General features: G+C 41.7%; 2 protein-coding genes across 2 annotated transcripts; one reads left to right on the top strand and one right to left on the bottom strand.

The window, feature by feature from the left end:
• The first annotated feature begins 10,932 nt into the window (after nucleotides 1–10,932).
• Nucleotides 10,933–17,383, top strand: LOC131693175 (uncharacterized). Its single transcript, XM_058980792.1, has 2 exons — nucleotides 10,933–14,523; nucleotides 16,142–17,383. Exon 1 carries the CDS (start codon nucleotides 10,982–10,984, stop codon nucleotides 13,832–13,834), a length of 2,853 nt encoding a protein of 950 aa, XP_058836775.1. The 5' UTR covers nucleotides 10,933–10,981; the 3' UTR covers nucleotides 13,835–14,523; nucleotides 16,142–17,383.
• A 5,009-nt stretch (nucleotides 17,384–22,392) lies between these two features.
• LOC131687370 (uncharacterized protein K02A2.6-like) lies at nucleotides 22,393–23,100 on the bottom strand. The gene has a single exon (XM_058971452.1). The coding sequence runs from the start codon at nucleotides 23,098–23,100 to the stop codon at nucleotides 22,393–22,395; it is 708 nt and encodes a 235-aa protein (XP_058827435.1).
• Between the last annotated feature and the right edge of the window lie 390 nt (nucleotides 23,101–23,490).

Raw genomic sequence — 23,490 nt, 5'->3', positions numbered from 1 at the left:
GACACATTTGTTACAAATAAATAAACTATTTAATTAACCACCCTTATTCTTGTTTACGCCGAATGGGAGATTCGTTCGAAAGTGGTTTATAAATAAATGGATAAATGGGCTTACTATTCGTTCGAATCGCTTTCGAACGAATGTCGCATTTGTCGTAAACAAGAATAAGGGGCCATACACTAATTACGTAAGGGCATATGGGGGGAGGGGGAGTTTCAAAATATCTTACAAATTCTTATCTGAGGGGGAGGGAGGGTTTATCCTTTCTTACGTAATATCATAAAGCAAGTTTAGAAAATTAAATCCGTAAGGAAAATATTCTTTTTAAAAGGAAAGGGAACTATTTTCATTTGTACCATATAATCCTTGCATATCAAACAATATGAGTAATTTTTTGGCTCTTGGTTGTACATTTTTCTGTTCGGGAACTGGAGTCACAATATGCCTTACAAGTTAAGAAGTGTTGATACCCTTCGTGTTGTTAGACCGACTTTGTTCTTTTCAAACATTCGATTCAAATCCGCAAGGTATCTAGAAAATGTTCTAACATGCGATTGTCAAAGATCTTGAATGTAGAATATTTCCAGAGTGTGAACTGTATCTTAATTCAAGAAAATTCGAAAATGGTTAACTCGGAGCTATGCGTACGATAAGCGTCACAGCTGGAACTCAGAATAAATTCATGCCAGAACAGGTTATAAACTCTTTTAAATTCTACATCACAAGAAAATAGATTCAAAGGAAGTGGAATACAGCAAAGCACCTAATTGGAGTTACTGAATATCTGACAACAGTTATTCTTTGTACTGGGCGAGATTGGCATGCAATTAAAATTCTGCGGATGATTACAGTTAAATTTTGTCATGAGTTTTCTTGTAATAATTCTATACATATCGTTTTCGCTATAATAAATTTGATGAATAACAATTCGATTTTTAAATTACGATAATCAGTATAAGATCTTATGTAGGGGGAGGGGGAGTTCACCAAAATTTTACGAACTCTTATCGGGGGGGGGGGGGGGGGAGGTTGAAAAGCTCTAAAAAGCCTTACGTAATTAGTGTACGGCTCCTAAGGGTGAACATCAGTTCAATGTTGTATTCATGTTAACATATTTTGGAATGCAGGGTGGTGGGGGATTATTAGTGTCATACGGGAGGATGTGTTGCATACCCCCTAACTTGTTTTGACATGCGGGATGAATGACGGGATCTGTGCGGTAAAATATCAATTTTCAACGAAAATATTCGTTTCAATTGAAACTGCGAGTCTTTCACTGTAAGCATACCGCCACTATATCAGTTGAGTTCTGCTGCCGTCTTCGTTTGAGTCACTCAGAGTTCACTGTCAATTGAATAACAGGTCATTCGTAACCCAACTTTGTACCGGGAAACAAGTGCTTTTTGTTCTCTCCGGTGTGGTTTAGTTTTTTCGGTGGTACGAAGGTGCTTGCTGTGGCAGAGGCTGCAGTAAAGCATTACTAATAAACAGTCCCGCGAGTGATAATTGTTACCTGCGATATCAGTTAAAGTAGTGCAGTGAAGTGCGTTACTAAACATTTTTCTTGCCTGAAAGACGGCTTTGTTTAGACGAGCTATATCAGCTCTAATGTGTGAAGGTCACGCGGGTGACGAATAAAACAAACGAAGGATCAATTCACCTACCAGCTCGTCAGGAACCAACTGGTGAAGTGTTTCGTTTTTTACTTTTCTTATCGATTTTTTTCTTTTTATTGCTTTTGATTTTTTATTTTGATTTAAGTTAAACAGTGCGGTCGAGCGTGTTGCTCCCGCAACAAAATGGAACAAACAGAAGGATCACCCTCCGAAGAGGAATATTATGAAGAAGAAGAACGTATATCTGATACTGAGACAGATAATGTTATGGTCGATCCACTTCCCCCACTTTCCCCCAATGTCTCACAGCCCCCCCGAGTCAAGGTTTACCAGGATGGATCCGCTGGTCCTTGGGTGGTATACTTTCGGCCCAAAAATAAACCGTTAAACAGCATAACTGTTGCACGGGAGCTGACAAAACGTTACTCGGCCGTAACCGAGATTAAAAAGGTTCAGTCAGACAAACTGCGCGTAGTCGTTACTGACTTGAAACAGGCCAATGATATCGTTAGAAATAGCCTCTTTACGCTGGAGTATCGCGTCTACATCCCTTCTCGTGATGTGGAGATCGACGGTGTGGTAAGTGATGCGGGACTAACTGTCGATGATCTGATGAATGATGGGGCTGGCCGCTTTAAGGACCCTAACCTTCAATCAGTTAAGATTTTGGAGTGCAAGCAATTGCACTCAAAGTCCATCGAAGATGGTAATTACTATCCATCAGACTCGTTTCGCGTAACCTTCGCCGGATCTGCACTTCCGAGCTACGTTGAAGTGGGAGGAGCTCGTCTACCTGTACGCCTGTTTGTACCGCGGGTCATGAATTGTTCCAATTGCAAGCAGCTAGGTCACACGGCCACCTACTGTAGCAACAAGCAACGGTGCGGTAAATGTGGGGAACGCCATGCGGATGATACTTGCAGTAGCCCTGCTGAGAAGTGTGTTTACTGTGGGGAGAATCCGCATGCACTTTTGACATGCCCAACGTACAAACTTCGCGCGGATAAACTGAAGCGATCCGCCAAAGATCGCTCCAGACGCTCTTACGCAGAAATGCTTAAAAGAGCTGTTCCACTTATCTCCGAAAACCCATTCGCTCTCTTGCCAACTGACGATAACGCCTCTAACGACCCTTGCGAGGGGCATTCTTTGGCTCCGCTTGGAAACTCTAGGAAAAGACCTAATCAAAACTCACCTGAACTTCCTCGTAAGGGTCCTAGGTTGTCCCAAACAAGGGTACAAAATAAAAATAATTCATCAACTGGAAGGGCTGGTACAAATCCGAAGATAATACCTCCTGGTTTTGGGAAATTGAGATACAACCAGGAGTTCCCAGCACTCCCCGGGGCACCAAAAATCCCAAGTGCTCCAATTTTACAGTCAGAAACTCAACCTAAAACGGGATTCCTTAAATTTTCTGACATTGTGGACTGGATATTCACAGCTTTCAACATTACCGATCCTATGAAAAGCTTGCTGGTTGCTATTCTACCAACAGTAAGAACATTTTTAAAACAGTTGACTGAACAATGGCCCCTCCTTACAGCGATCGTATCCTTCGATGGCTAACTTATTAGACGGAATCAGGGATCTGATCACTGTTTTACAGTGGAACTGCAGAAGTATTATCCCCAAAATTGATTCATTAAAACACTTGCTAAATTACAATCATTGTGATGCATTTTCCCTATGTGAAACATGGCTAACTTCTAATATAAACCTCAACTTCCACGATTTTAACATTATCCGCTTGGATCGAGAAGACTCATATGGGGGGGTACTTTTAGGGATCAAAAAGTGCTACTCCTTCAATCGAATCAACCTCCCTTCGACGCCAGGCATTGAAGTTGTCGCTTGTCAAACAACAATCAAAGGCAAAGATCTTTGCATTGCTTCTATTTACATTCCTCCTAGGGCCATGATGGGATATCGAAGATTCTCCAACGTGATTGAACACCTTCCCTCGCCCCGCCTGCTTCTTGGAGACTTTAACTCTCACGGTACGGGGTGGGGCTGTCTATACGACGATAATCGATCTTCGACAATTCAAGACCTTTGTGACAACTTCAATATGACAATTCTGAACACAGGGGAAATGACACGAATTCCTAGACCACCTGCGCAAGCAAGTGCACTGGACATATCTTTATGCTCGACATCACTACGGTTAGATTGCAAGTGGAAGGTAATATCTGATCCCCACGGTAGTGACCACTTACCAATTGTAATTGCAATCACCACTGGTTCAAGACCATCGACACCAATCAATGTTCCCTATGACCTCACACGAAACATTGATTGGAAGAGCTACGCTGCTGAGATATCCAAAACTATCGATTCAACACAGATACTTCCCCCGGAGGAAGAATATAAGTTTTTGTCCAACTCGATTCTCGATAGCGCGATTCAAACTCAGACGAAACGAGTACCCGACGTGAACACCCAAAAACGTTCTCCCAACCCGTGGTGGGACAAAGAGTGCTCAGACGTGTACGCGGAGAAAGCTGCCGCGTATAAAACTTTCCGGAACGACGGGTTAGTTGCTAGTTATCGAGTGTACGCGATATTAGAAAAGCGAATGAAAAATTTAATGAAAGCTAAGAAACGCAGTTACTGGCGCCGGTTTGTCGACGGGTTAACAAGAGAAACATCGATGAGCACTCTTTGGGGCACGGCCCGACGTATGCGAAACCGAAACAGTACTAACGAGAGCGTGGAATATTCAAACCGTTGGATATTCGATTTCGCCAAGAAGGTTTGTCCGGATTCCGCCCCGGCACAGAAAATCTACCGCGCCGCGTCGCCTTACAATACCGCGAACGAAACACCGTTTACGATGGTGGAGTTCTCACTTGCTCTCTTATCATGTAACAATAAAGCCCCGGGGCCAGATAGAATTAAATTCAACTTATTGAAGAATCTGCCAGACTCTGCCAAAAGACGCTTGTTGAATTTATTTAATAGGTTTCTTGAGGGTAACATTGTCCCACATGACTGGAGACAGGTGAGGGTCATCGCCATCCAAAAACCAGGAAAACCAGCCTCCGACCACAATTCGTATCGTCCGATCGCAATGCTGTCCTGTATCCGGAAGTTGTTCGAGAAAATGATCCTGTTTCGGCTCGACAATTGGGTCGAAACAAATGGCTTACTGTCAGATACACAATTTGGCTTCCGCAAAGGCAAAGGGACGAACGATTGCCTTGCGTTGCTCTCAACAGAAATTCAAATGGCATATGCTAACAAAGAGCAGATGGCATCAGTATTCTTGGATATTAAGGGGGCTTTCGATTCAGTTTCGATCAACATTCTTTATGAGAAGTTGCACCAGCATGGTCTTTCGCCAATTTTAAATAACTTTTTGCTAAACCTGTTGTCTGAAAAACAAATGCATTTCTCGCATGGCGATTTATCGACATCACGATTTAGCTACATGGGCCTTCCCCAGGGCTCATGTCTAAGCCCTCTCCTCTACAATTTTTACGTGAATGACATTGACGAATGTCTTGTCAATTCCTGCACGCTAAGGCAGCTTGCAGATGACGGTGTGGTCTCTATTACAGGTCCTAAAGCCGTCGACTTGCAAGGACCACTGCAAGATACCTTGGACAATTTGTCTGCATGGGCTCTCCAACTGGGTATCGAGTTCTCCACGGAGAAAACTGAGCTAGTCGTATTTTCTAGAAAGCGTGAACCAGCGCAACTACAGCTTCAATTAATGGATCAAACTATTGCTCAGGCTTCAACATTCAAATATCTCGGGGTATGGTTCGACTCTAAAGGTACCTGGGGATGTCACATTAGGTATCTGAAACAGAAGTGCCAACAAAGGATCAACTTTTTCCGTACAATAACTGGAACATGGTGGGGTGCCCATCCAGGAGACCTAATCAGGTTGTACCAAACAACGATATTATCAGTGTTGGAGTACGGATGTTTCTGCTTTCGCTCCGCTGCGAACATACACTTCATCAAACTGGAGCGAATCCAGTATCGTTGCTTGCGTATTGCCTTGGGTTGCATGCACTCGACCCATACGATGAGTCTCGAAGTGCTGGCGGGCGTTCTTCCGCTGAAAAATCGATTCTGGGACCTCTCATATCGATTGCTCATTCGATGCGATATTCTGAACCCATTGGTGATTGCAAATTGCGAAAGGCTTGTCGAGCTTAATTCTCAGACCCGATTCATGTCCTTGTACTTCGATTACATGGCACAGAACATCAATTCATCTACATATAACGTCAACCGTGCTCATCTCTTAGATACTTCTGATCCAACTGTATTTTTCGATACATCCATGAAGGAAGAGATTTGTGGAATTCCGGATCATATTCGCCCACAAGTGGTCCCAAATATTTTCTATAACAAATACCATCAAGTCGACTGCGCCAAAATGTTCTACACTGACGGATCAATTCTCGACGGGTCCACAGGCTTCGGTATCTTCAACGAAAATCTTGCTGCCTCATTCAAACTCAATGATCCTGCTTCAATTTACGTCGCAGAATTAGCTGCCATTCAGTATACTCTCGGGATCATTGACACCCTGCCCTCAGACCATTACTTCATCGTTTCGGATAGTCTCAGCTCCATTGAGGCCATCCGTGCGGCGAAGCCTGGAAAGCACTCACCGTATTTCCTGGGGAAAATACGGGAATATCTGAGTGCTTTATCTGAAAAATCTTACCAGATTACCTTGGTTTGGGTCCCGTCACATTGTTCTATTGCGGGCAATGAGAAGGCGGACTCTTTAGCCAAGGTGGGCGCATTAGAAGGCGACACTTACGAAAGACCAATTTGCTTCAACGAATTTTTCAGTATCTCTCGTCAGAGGACGCTCGATAGTTGGCAAACCTCATGGAGCAATGGGCATCTGGGACGGTGGCTACATTCCATTATCCCGAAGGTATCAACGAATGCTTGGTTTAAGGGGTTGGATGTGAACCGGGACTTTATTCGTACGATGTCAAGGATCATGTCCAACCATTACTCGTTTGACGCGCATCTCCGTCGTATAGGGCTTGCTGAAAATAATCATTGTGTTTGTGAGAACGGCTATCACGACATCGAGCATGTTGTTTGGCTGTGCGCAGAGTACTGTGTTGCCAGGTCCCAACTAATAGATTCCCTTCGGGCCCGAGGTAGATCACCCTATGTGCCAGTCCGGGACGTCCTGGCAAGCCGTGACCACCCCTATATTTTTCTTATCTATATCTTTTTGAAAACCATTGATGTCCAAGTTTAATACATTTTACCCTCTCTCATTCACAGTAGAATCTCACCAACCTATCCCTGTATCTACAATATGGCATTGCTTCACGAGTCTTCGGTGCACACTCTTCTTGATAACCGTCTATCCAGAACATCATGACATACCGCACATGCAGATGATATAGAGTGCCAATAATTATCCGAAATATCGACCCTCCCCTCGCCCCTGCGATTACAGGCTGGAAACTACAACACTACAACAAAGTGTGCATATCCGCCACAATGATCAATCAGCAAACGACGATGTCAATTACACAATATGTATCCCACTTCCTACCTTTGTCCTTTACTTACATAAGAGGGGAGCAAGCCGCCCCTAAATACGGCTTTCCCTTCCCCCACTAACATGTGACATGTAATATAAAAAAAAATGAATTATCGGCCTCGTTAAGCTACAGCATTTGGGCCTAAATAAACGTATTTTAAGATAAAAAAAAAAAAAAATTGAATAACAGGTTGTGGTCATATGACGTTGTTGCCTGTTTAGTTTCTATTGAAAACATACCTCACATTAGCACGGTCTCAGCTAATGGAAGTGAACCGTTCCAATGAACCGCTTACAAATGAATATGAATGAACACTCACTGACATGAAAATAACTCCGACCAAGATAATAAATACATATACGGTAAAAAAGAATAATCAAATGACGTAGTGGGCGTTTCTGTTAATACAATTTTTTTTTTGACAATTAAAGTTTTATTGGTTAATTTCGGTTTACATTTCTGTATGTTTTACATAGTAAGTGATACAGCTTTGCTTTTCATCTTCGTTTTGATTGTGTATATACATTTTTAATTTTTTTCTTTCGATATGATAGTGGATCAACTTTTGCAGTTATGTTATTTTTCTGTTAATACAAGTTTTGGTTTGGTAATAATTATTTTTTATCAGTAGTTTCGAGATGAAAAGGTAAAACCTATAAAAACTCTAGAAAGAGAACTGCGGAGACTCCATTTTGGATCGATTGGATTCGCGTTTAGCTGTCAAAAAACGAATCCAAACGAACATTGCCTATCCTTATAACATTGGACGTGTTGCCATACAATGCCGGGGCTCGGCCGGGGCATACGTTGCCAAAAATGCTGTTTTTCTCTCCGCAGTTCTCTTACTAGAGTTTTTCTAGTAAAACCCGGCCTTTTCTTTCTTTTCATTATGCGCCAAAGAATCGGGATGCTCGTCCGGATGATTATGTTTACTACCAGGGGCCCAGTGGCCATGCTTAATTTTACAAGTATAAAACATGTACGCTCAAAAATGACAAATGTTCCGAACCTTTCTTTCTCTTCATCTTGGAGCAGTTGTCTCTGTATTTTTATGTGGTTTTTGTTAGAAAAACTCATAGTAAGAGAACTGCGGAGAAAAAAACAGCATTTTTGGCAACGTATGCCCCGGCATTGTATGGCAACACGTCCAATGTTATAAGGATAGGCAATGTTCGATTGGATTCGTTTTTTGACAGCTAAACGCGAATCCAATCGACCCAAAATGGAGTCTCCGCAGTTCTCTTTCTAGAGTTTTTCTAGTTTTTGTTTGAGGTGAAACTGAGTCATTTCCTAACCCCAACCGCTGTCAAAATATATGAACTGACAGCGGTTGGGGTTAGAACCTGACTCAGTTTCAGGTTCAAGCGAAATCGCCATTAGTTTTCTTACCTTTCTTGTACCCTGCTGAATAATTGTTGACAGATGACTGTATGCAGCTAGCGAGGTTGGCAGTGCAGCCAATTTCTTTGTCATATTTAGATATGTTACTATAATACACATAATAATGACCGTTTTATTTACTCTCAAAAATGTATCTGGAACTAATCAATCCAACATTTTTATCACATACTACATGTTTCTAGCAAATTCGGCCAGCATAACAGCCCATTCATCAGAATCATATGTTCCACAAACATTTATATAGAGATGTGCGTGCTACCAAAATACAGAAATGTACAGAAATCGTACTACTAGTTGCCTTGTCTTGTCGAACTCGTTAAAGGTTCAAGATGATAGATAACGGAAATCGATGGTTAAAGTCATTTTACATGAAGGCGCAGTTGGTTGAGTGGTAAGCGTGACAGCCACCCATCCCAGTTGGTCTGGGTTCAATCCCAGCCGAGGTCGTCGAAATTTTTCTGAGGTGAAAGTTCTTCCTTCGGAAGGGATGTAAGGCCGTTGATTTCCGGTCCATTAGATGATGGGTCGATATCTAGTTACTAACAAATATCCTCCTCCCGTGATATTTGTGAAGTGCGCAGTAGTATATACGGCCTCTAGCAAAAGCAAGTATCGGACGAGCGTTCCTTCTAGGATTACCAGGAGTTGCACATTGGAAGATGTTTCTCTAATCCCAAACATAATTACCTTCTGATTCCCTGTGCAACTTCAGCTAGTCCAGATCGATAACGGAATGGCAGCCAGGGGTGGTCGCACAAGGTCAAGCTCACCCAGTGAGCAAATTTTCTGGCAGAGACCGCTCTGCTAGATTTCTGTAAGTCTTGGTTTGGCAGCCCTGTCAGATTTCTGCGCGTATCCTGTCGGGTTAGTTGAGCTAGGGCGAACTCGGTTTCGCTCGCGTTTGCTGGCAAATTTTGACAGGAACCGAGCAAAACCCTGGCATAACTCGGACATAAACTGTGCAAAGATCCTGGCAATTCCTACCTGGTAGAATTTAGCAAGAATCGAGCAAAACATCTGACAAAGATGTGGCAGGAAGCGTGCAGAGTTCTTGGCCGTACGTTTCTGACTGGATTCTGGATAAAAGTTTGCAGCATCGGTTGGTTTAACCGCTTCTGTCAGAAACGGTTGTTGCATTTGAGCGAATTCGTTGCCAGCATTTTCGCACAAATCGCGCAAAATGCTCGCAGAAACTCTGCCAGCATCAATTTCGCTTTGCTCAACTTTTGCTAACTTTCTGCTTGCCACGCTGACCGGGCAAGCTCGATGGTTAAAGTCATTTTAAAATCAGAGATGAGGGCAACATGGATACCATTTAAAAGGAGGTGAGGCTATTTTGAAATCCAAGATGACGGCCTTTGGTTACCATGAAACAGTGAAAACAACTACCAATTGGGTTATCATTTAAAGTAGTCATAAAACACCGGAATTAATGAATTTACGCCATCATGAAAACAAAGATGGCGGTTTTCGGTAACCACAAAAGCGAAAACCACAATCAATATATATCTGTCGCTTTTGCAAGGCTGGTCAGTAGATGACGAAAACTGATGATTGAGGACATTTTGCAATCAATCCAATATGGCGACTTTTGGTTACTTCTAATCAATAAACTCACCATCGATATGACCTGTTTATAGCATTAATGTCGAGCAAAATCTTTTCGAATTCTTTCTGATAGAGAACATCGACTATTCTTGTTACGGTATGTCCCGCTGACCCCTTCCAACTCCACGGTCGACCACCTGTCGGTGAAGGACAATTTTGATGTAGTGAGGACCATTTGAAATGGAAGGATAGGAAAAGGGAAGAAGGACCGTTTGAAATGGAAGGATAGAAAAAAAGGAAAAAAGGATCGTTTGAAATGGTAGGATAGAAAAAGATAGACGTCAAGCACAGATGAGAGGAAGATATAAGAAAAAATATAGATGAAATTTGTTAGAAGTTGAAAATATAGACCATTGAATTCGTGAACATCACAAGCAAAAATTTAAATCCCGTAAGTAGAACCTACGTCGGAGAGGAATTCTTTTAATCCTTACCCTGAATTATATTCCTTAACAGGTGATAGTAGCACAAGAATACTGTCGGTCAGAACGGACGGTGTCGGATTGTTCAAGTTAAGGTTAGGACAAACGTGGCGTGAATTTGTTCGCCCTGAAAATTAACATTTTGATCCAAATTATAGCTTTAAACGGGATAGTATTCTACCTGCACAATTGTTGGGAAGAAGAAGGATTACGTATTGAACCGATGTAAGTAGCGTATAAGTTTCATAGGGCATTTCATTAATAAAGCTCCACAGCTTTTAGCTGATTCATGCTGAAAAGCCGTTTATTCAATCCACCCAACAATCTAAAAGATCGACATGCGCAACGACTGCTTTGGCGAGATGATCCTACACAAGCCCCCGATGTGTATTTGATGGACGTCGCAACGTTTGGTGCAACGTGTTCACCGTGTTCGGCACAATTCGTGAAGAATTTGAACGCTAAGGAGCATTCAAGACAGTATCCAGTTGCAGCCGACGCAATTATCCGGAAGCACTACGTGGATGACTACTTGGACAGCGCTGACGACGTTGACGAAGCGGTGAAGCTGGCACATGAAGTCAAACTGGTCCACTCTCTCGGCGGATATCATCTGCGGAACTGGCTTTCAAATTCCACCGAGGTTCTCGCACGGGTCGGGGAGAGAGACCCAGTCACAGAAAAGTGTCTCCAGCTGGACAAGAACAGTTCAACCGAACGCGTGCTCGGGATGTACTGGAAGCCGGTCGACGATGTCTTCACGTTTACAACGACGCTAGCGGTGGGTGCGGAGCATCCAACTAAGCGCCAGGCACTGCGAGTAGTGATGAGCCCATTCGATCCGGCAGGATTGTTGTGTTTTTTCCTCATACACGGCAAGGTACTAATCCAGGAGCTGTGGAGGGCGAAGACGACATGGGATCAACTAATTCCGGAGGAGTTACTTGGGAAGTGGATGCGGTGGACGAGTTTGTTCAAACATCTGGACCAGATTAGCATTCCGCGTTGCTACTTTCCGCAACGTTCGGTGAAAGATATCTTGTCGCTGCAACTGCATATCTACGTGGATGCTAGCGAAGAAGCTTATGCGTGTGTCGCTTACTTTCGGGCGGTATTTCCGGATGGGATTTCTGTTGCGTTAGTCGGTGGGAAATCCAAGGTGGCTCCACTGAAGGCACACTCCATCCCACGGTTGGAGTTGATGGCAGCGGTAATCGGAGTTCGCTTGATGAAGACCATCCTCACTGGGCACTCGCTCGTAGTCGAGAAGACAGTGTTATGGTGTGACTCTAAGACGGTGCTGGCTTGGATAAATTCAGATCATCGAAGATATCGCCAGTTCGTAGCTTGCCGAGTAGGTGAGATTTTGTCCAAGTCGGAGGCGAAGCAATGGCGTTGGATATCATCGAGAAAGAACATCGCCGACGATGCGACAAAGTGGGGAAAAGGGCCGTGTTTGTCCTCAGGCGGCCGTTGGTTCCGTGGTGACAACGATTTATATTTGCCAGAAGATCAATGGACCGTAGATGCAGATTCAGTCGGCGCGACGACCGACGAAGAGCTGAGGTCGTGTTTGGTGCACAAGGAGGTTATCGTACCGCCACAACTTGTGAGGTGGGAGCGATTCTCGAAACTGACGCATTTGTATCGATCGGTAGCACATGTTCATCGCTACGTACAAAATCTACGGCGAACGGTAAAACGAGAGACTCGACTGGACGGACCACTCACTCAAGAGGAATTAGCAACAGCCGAAACCACAATCTTTCGTTGGGTGCAGTGTGAGCAGTATCCGGACGAGGTGGCGACTTTGTCAGTAATGCGGGACAAGCAGCCAGGACAACAGGCGCGGCTAGAGAAAACCAGCAAAATATACAAACTGTCTCCGTACTTGGACGAAGCAGGTGTTATTCGTTCTGATGGAAGGATATCTGCTGCGACCGTCGCCGCGTTTGACACTAAGTTTCCAGTAATATTGCCGAAAGCCCATCCAGTGACTAGACTGCTGGTTGAATGGTACCACCAACGATTTCTTCACGCCAATGGCGAGACTGTCGTGAACGAAGTGAGACAGCGTTTCCACATATCGCAACTGCGCCCGTTCGTGCGTAAGGTGGCTAAAGAGTGCGCCTTGTGTAAAGTCAAGAAGCCAAGTCTGGCGACACCCCGAATGGCTCCACTCCCGGCGGCCAGGTTGCAGGCGTACGTACGTCCATTTTCCTACGTAGGCGTCGACTATTTCGGGCCGATCGGCGTGCGGGTGAACCGAAGTATTGCAAAACGATGGGTAGCTCTGTTCACGTGTATGACCACACGAGCAATCCATCTCGAAGTCGCTCACACACTTTCAACGGAATCTTGCAAGATGGCGATCAGGCGTTTCATCGGACGCAGAGGAGCACCTGTGGAGATCCGCAGCGACAGGGGCACAAATTTCGTGGGATCGAGCAACGAACTTAAGCAAGAGATGGGCAAAATCGAGCGCCAGCTTGCCGAAACGTTCACCAACGCGAACACGAAATGGGTGTTTAACCCACCTGGATCACCTCACATGGGTGGCGCCTGGGAGCGTCTAGTGCGGTCGGTGAAAACCGCTCTTGCTGCAATGGAGTCTTCTCGAACGCCGAACGAAGAAACGCTGGCAACGTTGCTAGTGGAAGCTGAGAGTGTGGTCAATTCGAGACCGCTAACATATATTCCTCTGGAGACGGCGCAACAGGAGGCTCTAACACCGAACCACTTTCTTCTAATGAGCTCGAGCGGCGTAACGCAGACTCCGAAGACGCTTACGGATCCAAGACAAGCCTGCAGGAGCGACTGGAATCTATGCCGTACAATGGTAGATCAGTTTTGGCGCCGGTGGGTGCGGGAATATCTTCCTACCATCGCACGTCGTACCAAGTGGTTTGAGGAGACAAAACCGATCGAGGTAGGAGATTCGGTGATCATCGTGGAGGAGAAGATACGCAACGGATGGATTCGAGGACGTGTAGCCAAGGTCGTGGTGGGCCGAGATGGGCGAGTTCGCGATGCCGTGGTGCAGACTCCCGACGGAATGGTGCATCGACCTGTAGCAAAGCTGGCGCGGATCGACATAGAAAAGGTGGGGCTTCAGCCGGGAACAGCAGAAGGTAAAGCTGAACCGGAGATAGCTAACCAGCCTTACGGGTCGGGGAGTGTTACGGTATGTCCCGCTGACCCCTTCCAACTCCACGGTCGACCACCTGTCGGTGAAGGACAATTTTGATGTAGTGAGGACCATTTGAAATGGAAGGATAGGAAAAGGGAAGAAGGACCGTTTGAAATGGAAGGATAGAAAAAAAGGAAAAAAGGATCGTTTGAAATGGTAGGATAGAAAAAGATAGACGTCAAGCACAGATGAGAGGAAGATATAAGAAAAAATATAGATGAAATTTGTTAGAAGTTGAAAATATAGACCATTGAATTCGTGAACATCACAAGCAAAAATTTAAATCCCGTAAGTAGAACCTACGTCGGAGAGGAATTCTTTTAATCCTTACCCTGAATTATATTCCTTAACAGGTGATAGTAGCACAAGAATACTGTCGGTCAGAACGGACGGTGTCGGATTGTTCAAGTTAAGGTTAGGACAAACGTGGCGTGAATTTGTTCGCCCTGAAAATTAACATTTTGATCCAAATTATAGCTTTAAACGGGATAGTATTCTACCTGCACAATTGTTGGGAAGAAGAAGGATTACGTATTGAACCGATGTAAGTAGCGTATAAGTTTCATAGGGCATTTCATTAATAAAGCTCCACAGCTTTTAGCTGATTCATGCTGAAAAGCCGTTTATTCAATCCACCCAACAATTCTCGTGTCTGTAGACTGTGCTCGTAATGTGTTCCTATAGAACCAGTGTGGAAGTGCTTTACCCCTTCACCATGTCATCGGAACAGGAAAATATTGGTAGAGGTGCAAAGAAAATTGCTGAATTACATATTTGATTTTAGCAATGAATTTGACTGCTTCGTACAATAATGATATAATACCACCGACAAACTGACATGACACTGTATTTTCAAATTTGGCAAGATATTATTAGAGAGTCGACGCAAAATTTTGTAACTCGTCCTGTCAAACGGGCGTTCGTTTGACGGTATGAGGTACGAAATTTTAAGTCAACTCTCTAATTATCATCGAAGCTACTCTATCTATCTAGAGTTCCTCCAGTAGAAGTTTGGACAAGAGAAAATAGGCAACCATAGAGTTCTATGCAAATCATTTCACACACACTAATTGGGGGTTTGTTTTCCTCCAGCTGTCATATATAAAACTGTCAGCCAATTTAAACATTTGAAATAACTCGCGTAAAGTATTTATAATGGTGTTGAAATGCTCTATGACACTGTAAAACTTATTACGGACACGTACAATACCGGTTGGTCAAGCTCCAGTATGAAAATAATCCGACCGAAAAGCTATTTTCGATTTGGTTTCCTCCACCTATGACAGGTGGAGGAAAACAAATCGTTGAACACACTAATACAGTTACACATTGTCAAGTACTCTATAGTTTCAAGACACTTGGCTCAAAGAAGTTGAGCCATACTTAAAAATATATGTTCTAGTTTTGTTGAACATTAAATTTTGACAAATATTAATCAATGTGATAATAAATCCCGAAGTTGTTGTAAAGGAATTAAACTAGCAAGAGACTGGAAGGTGAAGTATATTTTTCAATATTAAGAGCCATAGTATTCATGGGAGAGCAAGAAGATGAGGAAGAAACTTTAGAAAAGCGTGGAATAGGGTCATTTGAGCAAGCTTCCCGGCGACTTAGCCTTTTGCCTGCTACCGCAGAAGTTAGGATCTTTTGGCATTAGAATGCAAATCACATGAGTCTGCGGCATGTCCGGACGAGCGTAAAGTAACTTTGTACTTCATCCTGTCGGAACCGACTTGAAGTTGATTCAATTTTTTTCGATTCACTTTTCATGGAGTCAACCAGAGATCAAAGCCAGTCAATACCACAATACTTTCTACTTAAAAGTTAATATACAATGCTCCGCTCATTTGAATTCGAAAAACTTCTGCTCGTTTGAATATGTCTTGTCCAGACATTTACTAGAGGACATTAGTGTTCTTTAACGAGAGACACGTTAAGTAATGATGTGTAACTCATTATACAGATGGAGGTACTGTTCCGAGTTTGAATTATTTGCCAAACATTTTCACCGAAATCGTTCTAGTTGTCATGTCAGTTTGTCGGTGATCATACTGCGGATGTCATAATTATTTTTCAAAATTTCATAAATTCGCAGATTTCAGACAAAAAATAATGAATCTAGTAATAACAGCTTGTTTGAACTGGTTGCAATGAAAAACGTATTTGGTAGTACGTTCATCTCTATTATATTTTTGTTGCAAATTTGATTCTGATGAATAGGCTGTTATGCTGGCCAAATGTGCTATAAACATGAAATCTTGAGCGTTTTTTCAAAACGTCATATCTGCAATGAGTTACTCTCTGTTTATACTTTCTCTTTCGATTTTTACGGCGTCACTATAAAACTTTTCACTTATTTTACAGTACAGATCGAAAGACGGTGGTTTTAGCTAGCATATTATGCAAAGAGCTGAGGGATAAATGTTAAAGTGACCGAATTATTAACAGAAGAGAAAGTAAACAAAGAGAGTAACTCATTGCAGATATGACGTTTTGAAAAAACGCTCAAGAAATATGTGATATAAATTTTGGGTTGATTAGTACCAGATAAATTTTGGCGAAATGTGTGTTAATAAAACGGTCATGATTATGTGTATTATAGCAATATATCTAAATATGACAAAGAAATTGGCTGCACTACCAACCTCGCTAGCTGCATACACTCATCTGTCGTCGGGCACAAGAAAGGCAAGATAACCAAAAACACGAAGCCAGTTGTCTCTTCTTGTCTTAGGCTTACCAGGATCTAATTTGACTGGTGCTCACTGGGTAAATTGAAAGCGGATCTATTCATTTGAGAGGATCAAACGAAGGAGGTTGACTATGAATTGCAACTCTTTTGAAAGCGACGGTGAGTGAAAAGCCATGAACCGAGCTTCAGATCAACAGCCTCTGATGCGTATGAATGCAACCGTAGATGACTGATTGATTCCGTTCATTCAGTTTCGATTGAATGAAATGAAATTTTACTGCACTGGACGGGATTATGGGTGTAATGGTGATTTGAGGGGGTGCGAGTCTGAAGAGACGAGGGGACGCAAAACCCGAAGCAAGTGAACAAGGCCTATTTTCTAAAAGCATTTATGAAAAAGAAGAAGATAACCGGATAGTTATGGAATAGGTCCGGAACCAGCGACTTCCGGAAATATCGATAGTGGATAATTCCAATAATCGTTAACTAGCCATCAGTGATCTGGACCTGCAAATAGGGTAAACAGGTCTAATACGCCCCCTTAAGCAAAAATAGCGATATTTCACCATTCGACACTATGATCTACTCACTAACTACTCTAATTTATTGTTATAATTAGAAATTAATTAGTTAGAAATTAGCTCCCGTTTCATTTTTTATTAAAACATCCTGATACAAGTACTATTAAACATTTTTCAAAGATGCCTAAATTCTAGTTTTTTCTCTCACCCATGGCAAAATGCCCCCAGTGAAAGTGTAATATGACTCACAACAAGAGAACGGTATGCCCCACAGCAATCGGTGAATATGCCCCACAACAAAGAATGGGGAGTTTTGGCCGGTGATGAGCTGTTGTGAATACATGACACACATAGTTTTAAGCCAAGCTAAAAACTAAGATAGTAACTATAAGTTCTATCGAATCCGACTGTTTCTAATTGGTTGTAATGCTATTGGAAAAAGTGGGAGCTTACATCATGAAGCTCTTTTGAAACTTTGAAATACTACGATTATTACCGGTTTATATGGAAAATTTCAATGTGACCGCCGTAACCAACCATTATTGTATCTTTCATTTTAAATTAAGTTTATAAAAATCGGTCAAAAATTTGCTAGAAATAGGTGTGACATTAGCTTGGCGAATTCACACTCATAGGTGTCCGATGCAATGTCGTCAAAACTGCTTTGATTTATCATTAGTGGACTAAACTAGAGTCTGTGGTATTATAGAATCCCGTACAGCGAAATGTGCAACACTGCCTAAAATTATACCCTCCTCTTTGTTCCTGGCACCCACAGTTTTGGTTGTGACTTTGAGTGACTTCAACCGAGTTACACAATAAATGAATATGGAGTGAATTGAAAACCTACTGTTTTGTGGCATACACGTAAAAAAGTAATTATTTTATTTATTAGATTCGATACATAAAATTTATTATATTGAAAAACATATACTTCATAAGGTTAGACATGTTGTTCATAATCTGTTTGAATAAAACGCATTTAGTGTGCATATACAGTGTATTATGTTTCCCATTCAAAAGTGTAAGTTTTATCTTAAGCACTATTTAGACTCTCAGTGAAAATGAACGTGAACAAGTGTTGAATACCTTCTATTGTTCACGGTGGACGACGCCGTGAACAGTTTCATCAGTGAGCAACGATTTCGCGCTCAACTGGCAGTTTACAGTTTGTCAGAATGCAATCTGGTATTCGAAGGTGAACGTTCACCGTGAACAGCGATGACATTTATATTCACCACTTCGTATCAATTCCGTCCATCGCCGCGTTTACACCCCGGTGAACAAGTGACAAATCCACTGTGAACATATTTCACCGTGGAATATTTCAAATGATCGGGGAATACGAATATTATTACATTAGTTCAATTATATCGAATAATTGTGCATGGATTCGCTAAGTATATTAATGAACTATCGTTTAGTTCCATTTTCATCAATTTCTATGCACTAAGATATTGGAAAAAAAACAATTTGGTTCGCATCGAGTTCACGTTCATTTTCACCGAGGGTATAAATAGGCCTTTACGGCGAAAATGTATTAGTTTCAACTAATACTTTTGATTATGTTTTGAATTGAAACAAAATATTCAAAATGTCGTCTCTATCATCCGTTGTGATTGAGAAGTTGCAGCTGCCCGAGGAAATATTGGAAATATTTTTGAGTAATTATGATTGTATTATATTTAAATCCAGTCTAATCAAAGCTAATCTTGTGTTTACTTACAGAGAATGATATCGATTTGGCGAAATTGCGAACTATAAGTAACAACGCCCTTATTGAAGTTTTCAATCCGCAACGAAATATTCGCTCGTCTTACCCATTGGAGGCAGTAACAGATAAGGTTATGAAAGCTAATGCAACAATTGTAAACATTAATGTAAACTGATAACCACAATTCTCGTGTTTCAGGGTTGTCAGTTGTTAACATATGAAATTAAAGAAAAAGGTGATAAATATTGTATTCACAACATTAATGCCATTGATGGCCCTCCGATAAAGCCACACTATATCAATAATAAGTGGTATTTCCGTAAAAAGCAAAATTTTAATACAATGGAGCTCTAATGAAATTATGTAGATTGTAATTTTAGGTATTTTCGAAAGTTATAGTAAGTCTTTGTTCATGAAAATCTAATAAAAAATCTTAAAAAAACATTTTCGCAGTTCTTTAATACATTATGAATTTTAGAACCAAATAAATGCTATAATAGCGAAAAACTGACCAAAGCGTATATTCTACAGTTTTTTTCTATTACAGCATTTAATTGGTTCTTAAATTGGAGAAATTTTAAATTTTATATGCGTGAATGCATGAATAATAATGCTGAAATATATGAGCAAACCTAATGATTTAATTATTATTATTCTTATGTATTTCATGTAACAATACAATGAATGATATTTGTAGCCTAATATTGAATATGTTCAATTGTTTTGAAATGTATAAGTTTGATGTTATGATTTTCTTATGTCGTGTATCATAAAATTTATTTCAATGACAGATATGATTCATAAAGAAATCGTAATGGCAATAATTTATGTGGTTTGCCAGATACAATCATTATGAAAATTTATTTTCGTGCAGGGAACGCGCCATTTAATCGCCCATAATTGCCTAATATGAAAATTACAAATATTACTTATTTTCGGTTTCATTATCTACTCACATAAACTTATCACTACACTAGTTGATCACCACCAAACTATAGGAAGAATCAATGGTGAAATGGGCATTGCACATCAAAACTTACCTCAATCTAACTTTTATTAAGAGTTTAGGTCAGATATCTTGTTCCACTATATTTACACACGATTCCATAATTTCCCACATTCGTTGGCTAAATAAAGTGCACCAGACAAACAAAATACAAGCGAGAATACGCCAATCGTTTAAAAAAACTATTTTAAGCTTAAGCCAAACATGAACGCAAAAACAACCAAGTCCTTTTCAGTCGCCAGAAAATTTGCCTACGTGTTGAAATTGGCTTTAAATCGCATTCGCAAATTGCATTTGTTCCTAGGAGCACAGGCGAGTTAAGTTAAACGTCAAACTGTTTAAATCGCCTGACCATGTTCATCCGCATTTTTTTGACCGGGAGGCGATTTAAACAGTTTGACGTTTAACTCAACTCGCCTGTATTAATTGCCCCTACATTCAAAAAAAAGTAAACGTTATGCCTATTGATTTTACACATAGATTTTTGCAATTAACGGAGGCATATAGACACTATTAGCTGGCACATAAACCTAATGTGTGTATTTACAAGAAATATTAATCTTACATTTACATTTCATAACTATTAGGCACATAAAACTCCATTCTATAACAATATGCACATATAACTTACGTGTGTGCATACATAGTTTATACAGTTGACACATAGAAGGTATGTGTGCGGGTGATAACAACAGCATTTCTTCTTCATATGAATTTTAAGCGGTTTGAAGCAAATAGAATTAACGTTTGGATTTTTTTCAGTGTAGGAACAAATGCAATTTGCAATTGCGATTTAAAGGCAATTTCAACACCTAGATATATTTTCTGGCGGCTGAAAAGAATTTGGTTGTTTTTGCGTTTTTCAAACAGCGGTTCATGTTTGCCTTAAGCTTAAAATAGTTTTGGCTGTTCGGCCATCTATGGGAGCTGTCCATAAATGTCAGCTTCTTTCTGCGAACAGCCTAGATAAGTCGTGTAGTGTCGGTAGTGGTTGTTTCAACCGGCTAAGAATTACACTACGGACTACCTGTTCCGGTGGTAACACCAAACAGGGAACCCCAATTCCATAGTGTCATGCGACCCGTGCTATGGGTAAAATTGTTGAGGGGGTTTAAAATATTCTCAATGGCGAACGGAGCCTGGGAAGAGCCGGGCGAACTTCCCAGTAACTGGCTGTGGTCCACTAGGAGGTTGATAACTCTATTATCTTTCTCCGGACAAAACCAGCCTAGAGGCCGCGTGGCATCCGGCGGGTTTGAAGTATGTCAGTTATGGAAATAACTGTCAAATTCATTCGCAAAGGTGGCCGCGTCACTTATGAGGAGGCAAAGAGCTTTAGACCGATCAGTCTGACCTCCTTCCTTCTCAAATCAGTGGAACGTTTAATCGACCACTACATTCGGGATGGTAGCTTGGGCGAGCACCCGCTGCATGCAATGCAACATGCATATCAGCGGGGGAAGTCTACTACCACCCTGTTACACAATGTTGTCTACAACATCGAAAAAGCTTTTTCACAAAAGCAATCAAGTTTAGGAGTTTTTCTCGATATTGAAGGTGCTTTTGACAACGTGTCTTTCGAATTCATTTTGGAAGCAGCACGAGATCATGGAGTACCTTCATATATCACGAACTGGATACACGCAATGCTTAGCAACCGACATCTGTGCTCATCGTTAAGACAAGTAGAGATGAGGAAACTGAGTGTCTGCGGATGTCCTCAAGGTGGTGTGCTGTCACCACTTCTATGGAACCTTGTCGCCGATAGCTTGTTGAGAAAACTAAATGAGCTTGGGTTTCCGACGTATGGTTTCACCGATGATTATATAATGATCACCGGTATTTGCATTAACACACTTTTTGATTTGATGCAACATGCCTTATTGTAACGTTGCTACCACCTCCGATCGTGTTCGCGTCTGTCTATCAACTAACTCGATGGCTTTCCGTGAACCATCTCTATAAAAGCTCTCAGTCGATCTACTTCGTTCACTCACGTACACTTGTGCATGGGTGCTCTGCGTATTATGGACTGCTTGATATGTCACGACGGTACATCTCTCCCACCATTTAGAAACAACACAACAATGGTTTAAATCTTTTATTCCCAAATCCCCTACATGTCGTATTGTATAATTATTCGTAGTCTTCGTACTTCTTGGGTTTGCGGATTTCCCTACGCTGCCTACCAACCCCGCCATCCTCAGTATACTGTCTTTTATCATTCTCGAAATCCTTTTATATAAATTCTTCGCTTTCATCTCCGCTTAACTTTTCGTCTTTACGCAGAAACTTAAAATGAGTACTATTCCTCTTATACGTTTTGCCCGTTTCCTTCGATTTGACAACCACTTCTCCCCCATTAATAAAAATTACTTCAAATTCTTCTTCTCCGAACGTAGGCTGTAGAGACCCCAGCTTCAAATTTCGCATGATGACAATATCTCCTGTTTGAAGATGATGAACAGCGACATGGCGTCTCGTATCCGATCGAATTTTGTGCTGTTCTTTCATGACCATGTCCCGATCTTTCGACGACTCCAATAACAAGCTATTGCTTTTGTAGATTGACGGGATTGAATTCCTCATTTCGCAACCGTAAATCATTTTCGCAGGGGATAAACCAGTTGTCTCTTGAGGGGTAGAATGATACATGATTAGGTATTCCATTAAATCTGTTTCTCAATTTGTGCTTTGGATAATACTAATCTTGATTCTTCGACCTATATTCCGCATTTGCCTCTCAACCGCTCCGTTTTGTTCCGGCCAATACGGAGTGGAGAGGTTCAGATGAATGCCGTAGCTAGTGCAAAATTGCTTAAGCTCTGAAGATCTAAACTGAGGACCGTTGTCAGCTGTTATTGATCGAGGAACTCCAAGCGATGCGAACATCTTCAATAAGGCACGAATAACTTTTTGTGATGTCGCAGGTTTCATGGTTTCCACTTGCATGAAACGGCTGGTGTAACATGCAACAACGAGTAAAGATTTTCCTTCTGGCAATCCTTCTTTGAAATCCATAGCAAGATCTTCCCAAGGTTGAGTGGGAATTCGGCGACCAATAGGGTTCGGCTTATCAGGCAACGCCGTCATTTGGCAAGGTTTGCAGCTTTTGACCATTTGTTCCACTAGTTTGTCCATCCCTGGAAACCAAACCTTCGATCTCAGATGGGCTTTGATACCTGTGATGCCTTGGTGTCCAATGTGAGCTAACCTGACTACCTTTTCACGGAGTTTTGCAGGGATCACTATCCTGTCTCCTCTTAGCAACAGCTCTCCATAACACAAAAGATCATCTTTGATTGTAGCGGTCTTGTATGGAAGGGCAACTTCATTCCAGTTTCCGGAAGATATTGCGGCTTTAACGCTGTTTAATTCTTCGTCCTCCATAGAAGCTTTTTGTAGTTCAACTTCTCCAATAGCAATAGGTCTCGTTTCATTAATCAACCAATCACCACAACATCTTGTTCCTCGGACACCGGATCTCCATTAACAGCCATTCGGGAGAACGAATCGGCCAAATTTTTATCCCCAGGTTCGTATATGACTTCAAAATCGAAAGCTTGAAGGCGAAGAATCCATCGCTCTATTCTGGCTGAAGGCTTCGATTGCGCTCGGTTGAACAGATACTGTAGAGGCTTGCAGTCTGTTATTAGAAAAAAATGTCGTCCATATAAATATATATAAAACTTTTCCATTGCCCACACAATCGCATAACATTCTCTTTCTGTCTGACAGTATTTCCTTTCGTGGCTTGCTAAGCTTCTTGAGGCACAGTAG

This window comes from Topomyia yanbarensis, chromosome 3 (assembly GCF_030247195.1).
Source record: "Topomyia yanbarensis strain Yona2022 chromosome 3, ASM3024719v1, whole genome shotgun sequence".
NCBI classification, from domain to species: Eukaryota; Metazoa; Arthropoda; class Insecta; order Diptera; family Culicidae; genus Topomyia; species Topomyia yanbarensis.
This window is presented reverse-complemented; position numbering and strand designations above follow the sequence as displayed.

Coding starts and splice junctions, on each gene's coding strand:
- LOC131687370 (XM_058971452.1), bottom strand. CDS start 23,100: ATGGAGGACGAAGAATTAAACAGCGTTAAAGCCGCAATATCTTCCGGA.
- LOC131693175 (XM_058980792.1), top strand. CDS start 10,982: ATGGACGTCGCAACGTTTGGTGCAACGTGTTCACCGTGTTCGGCACAA.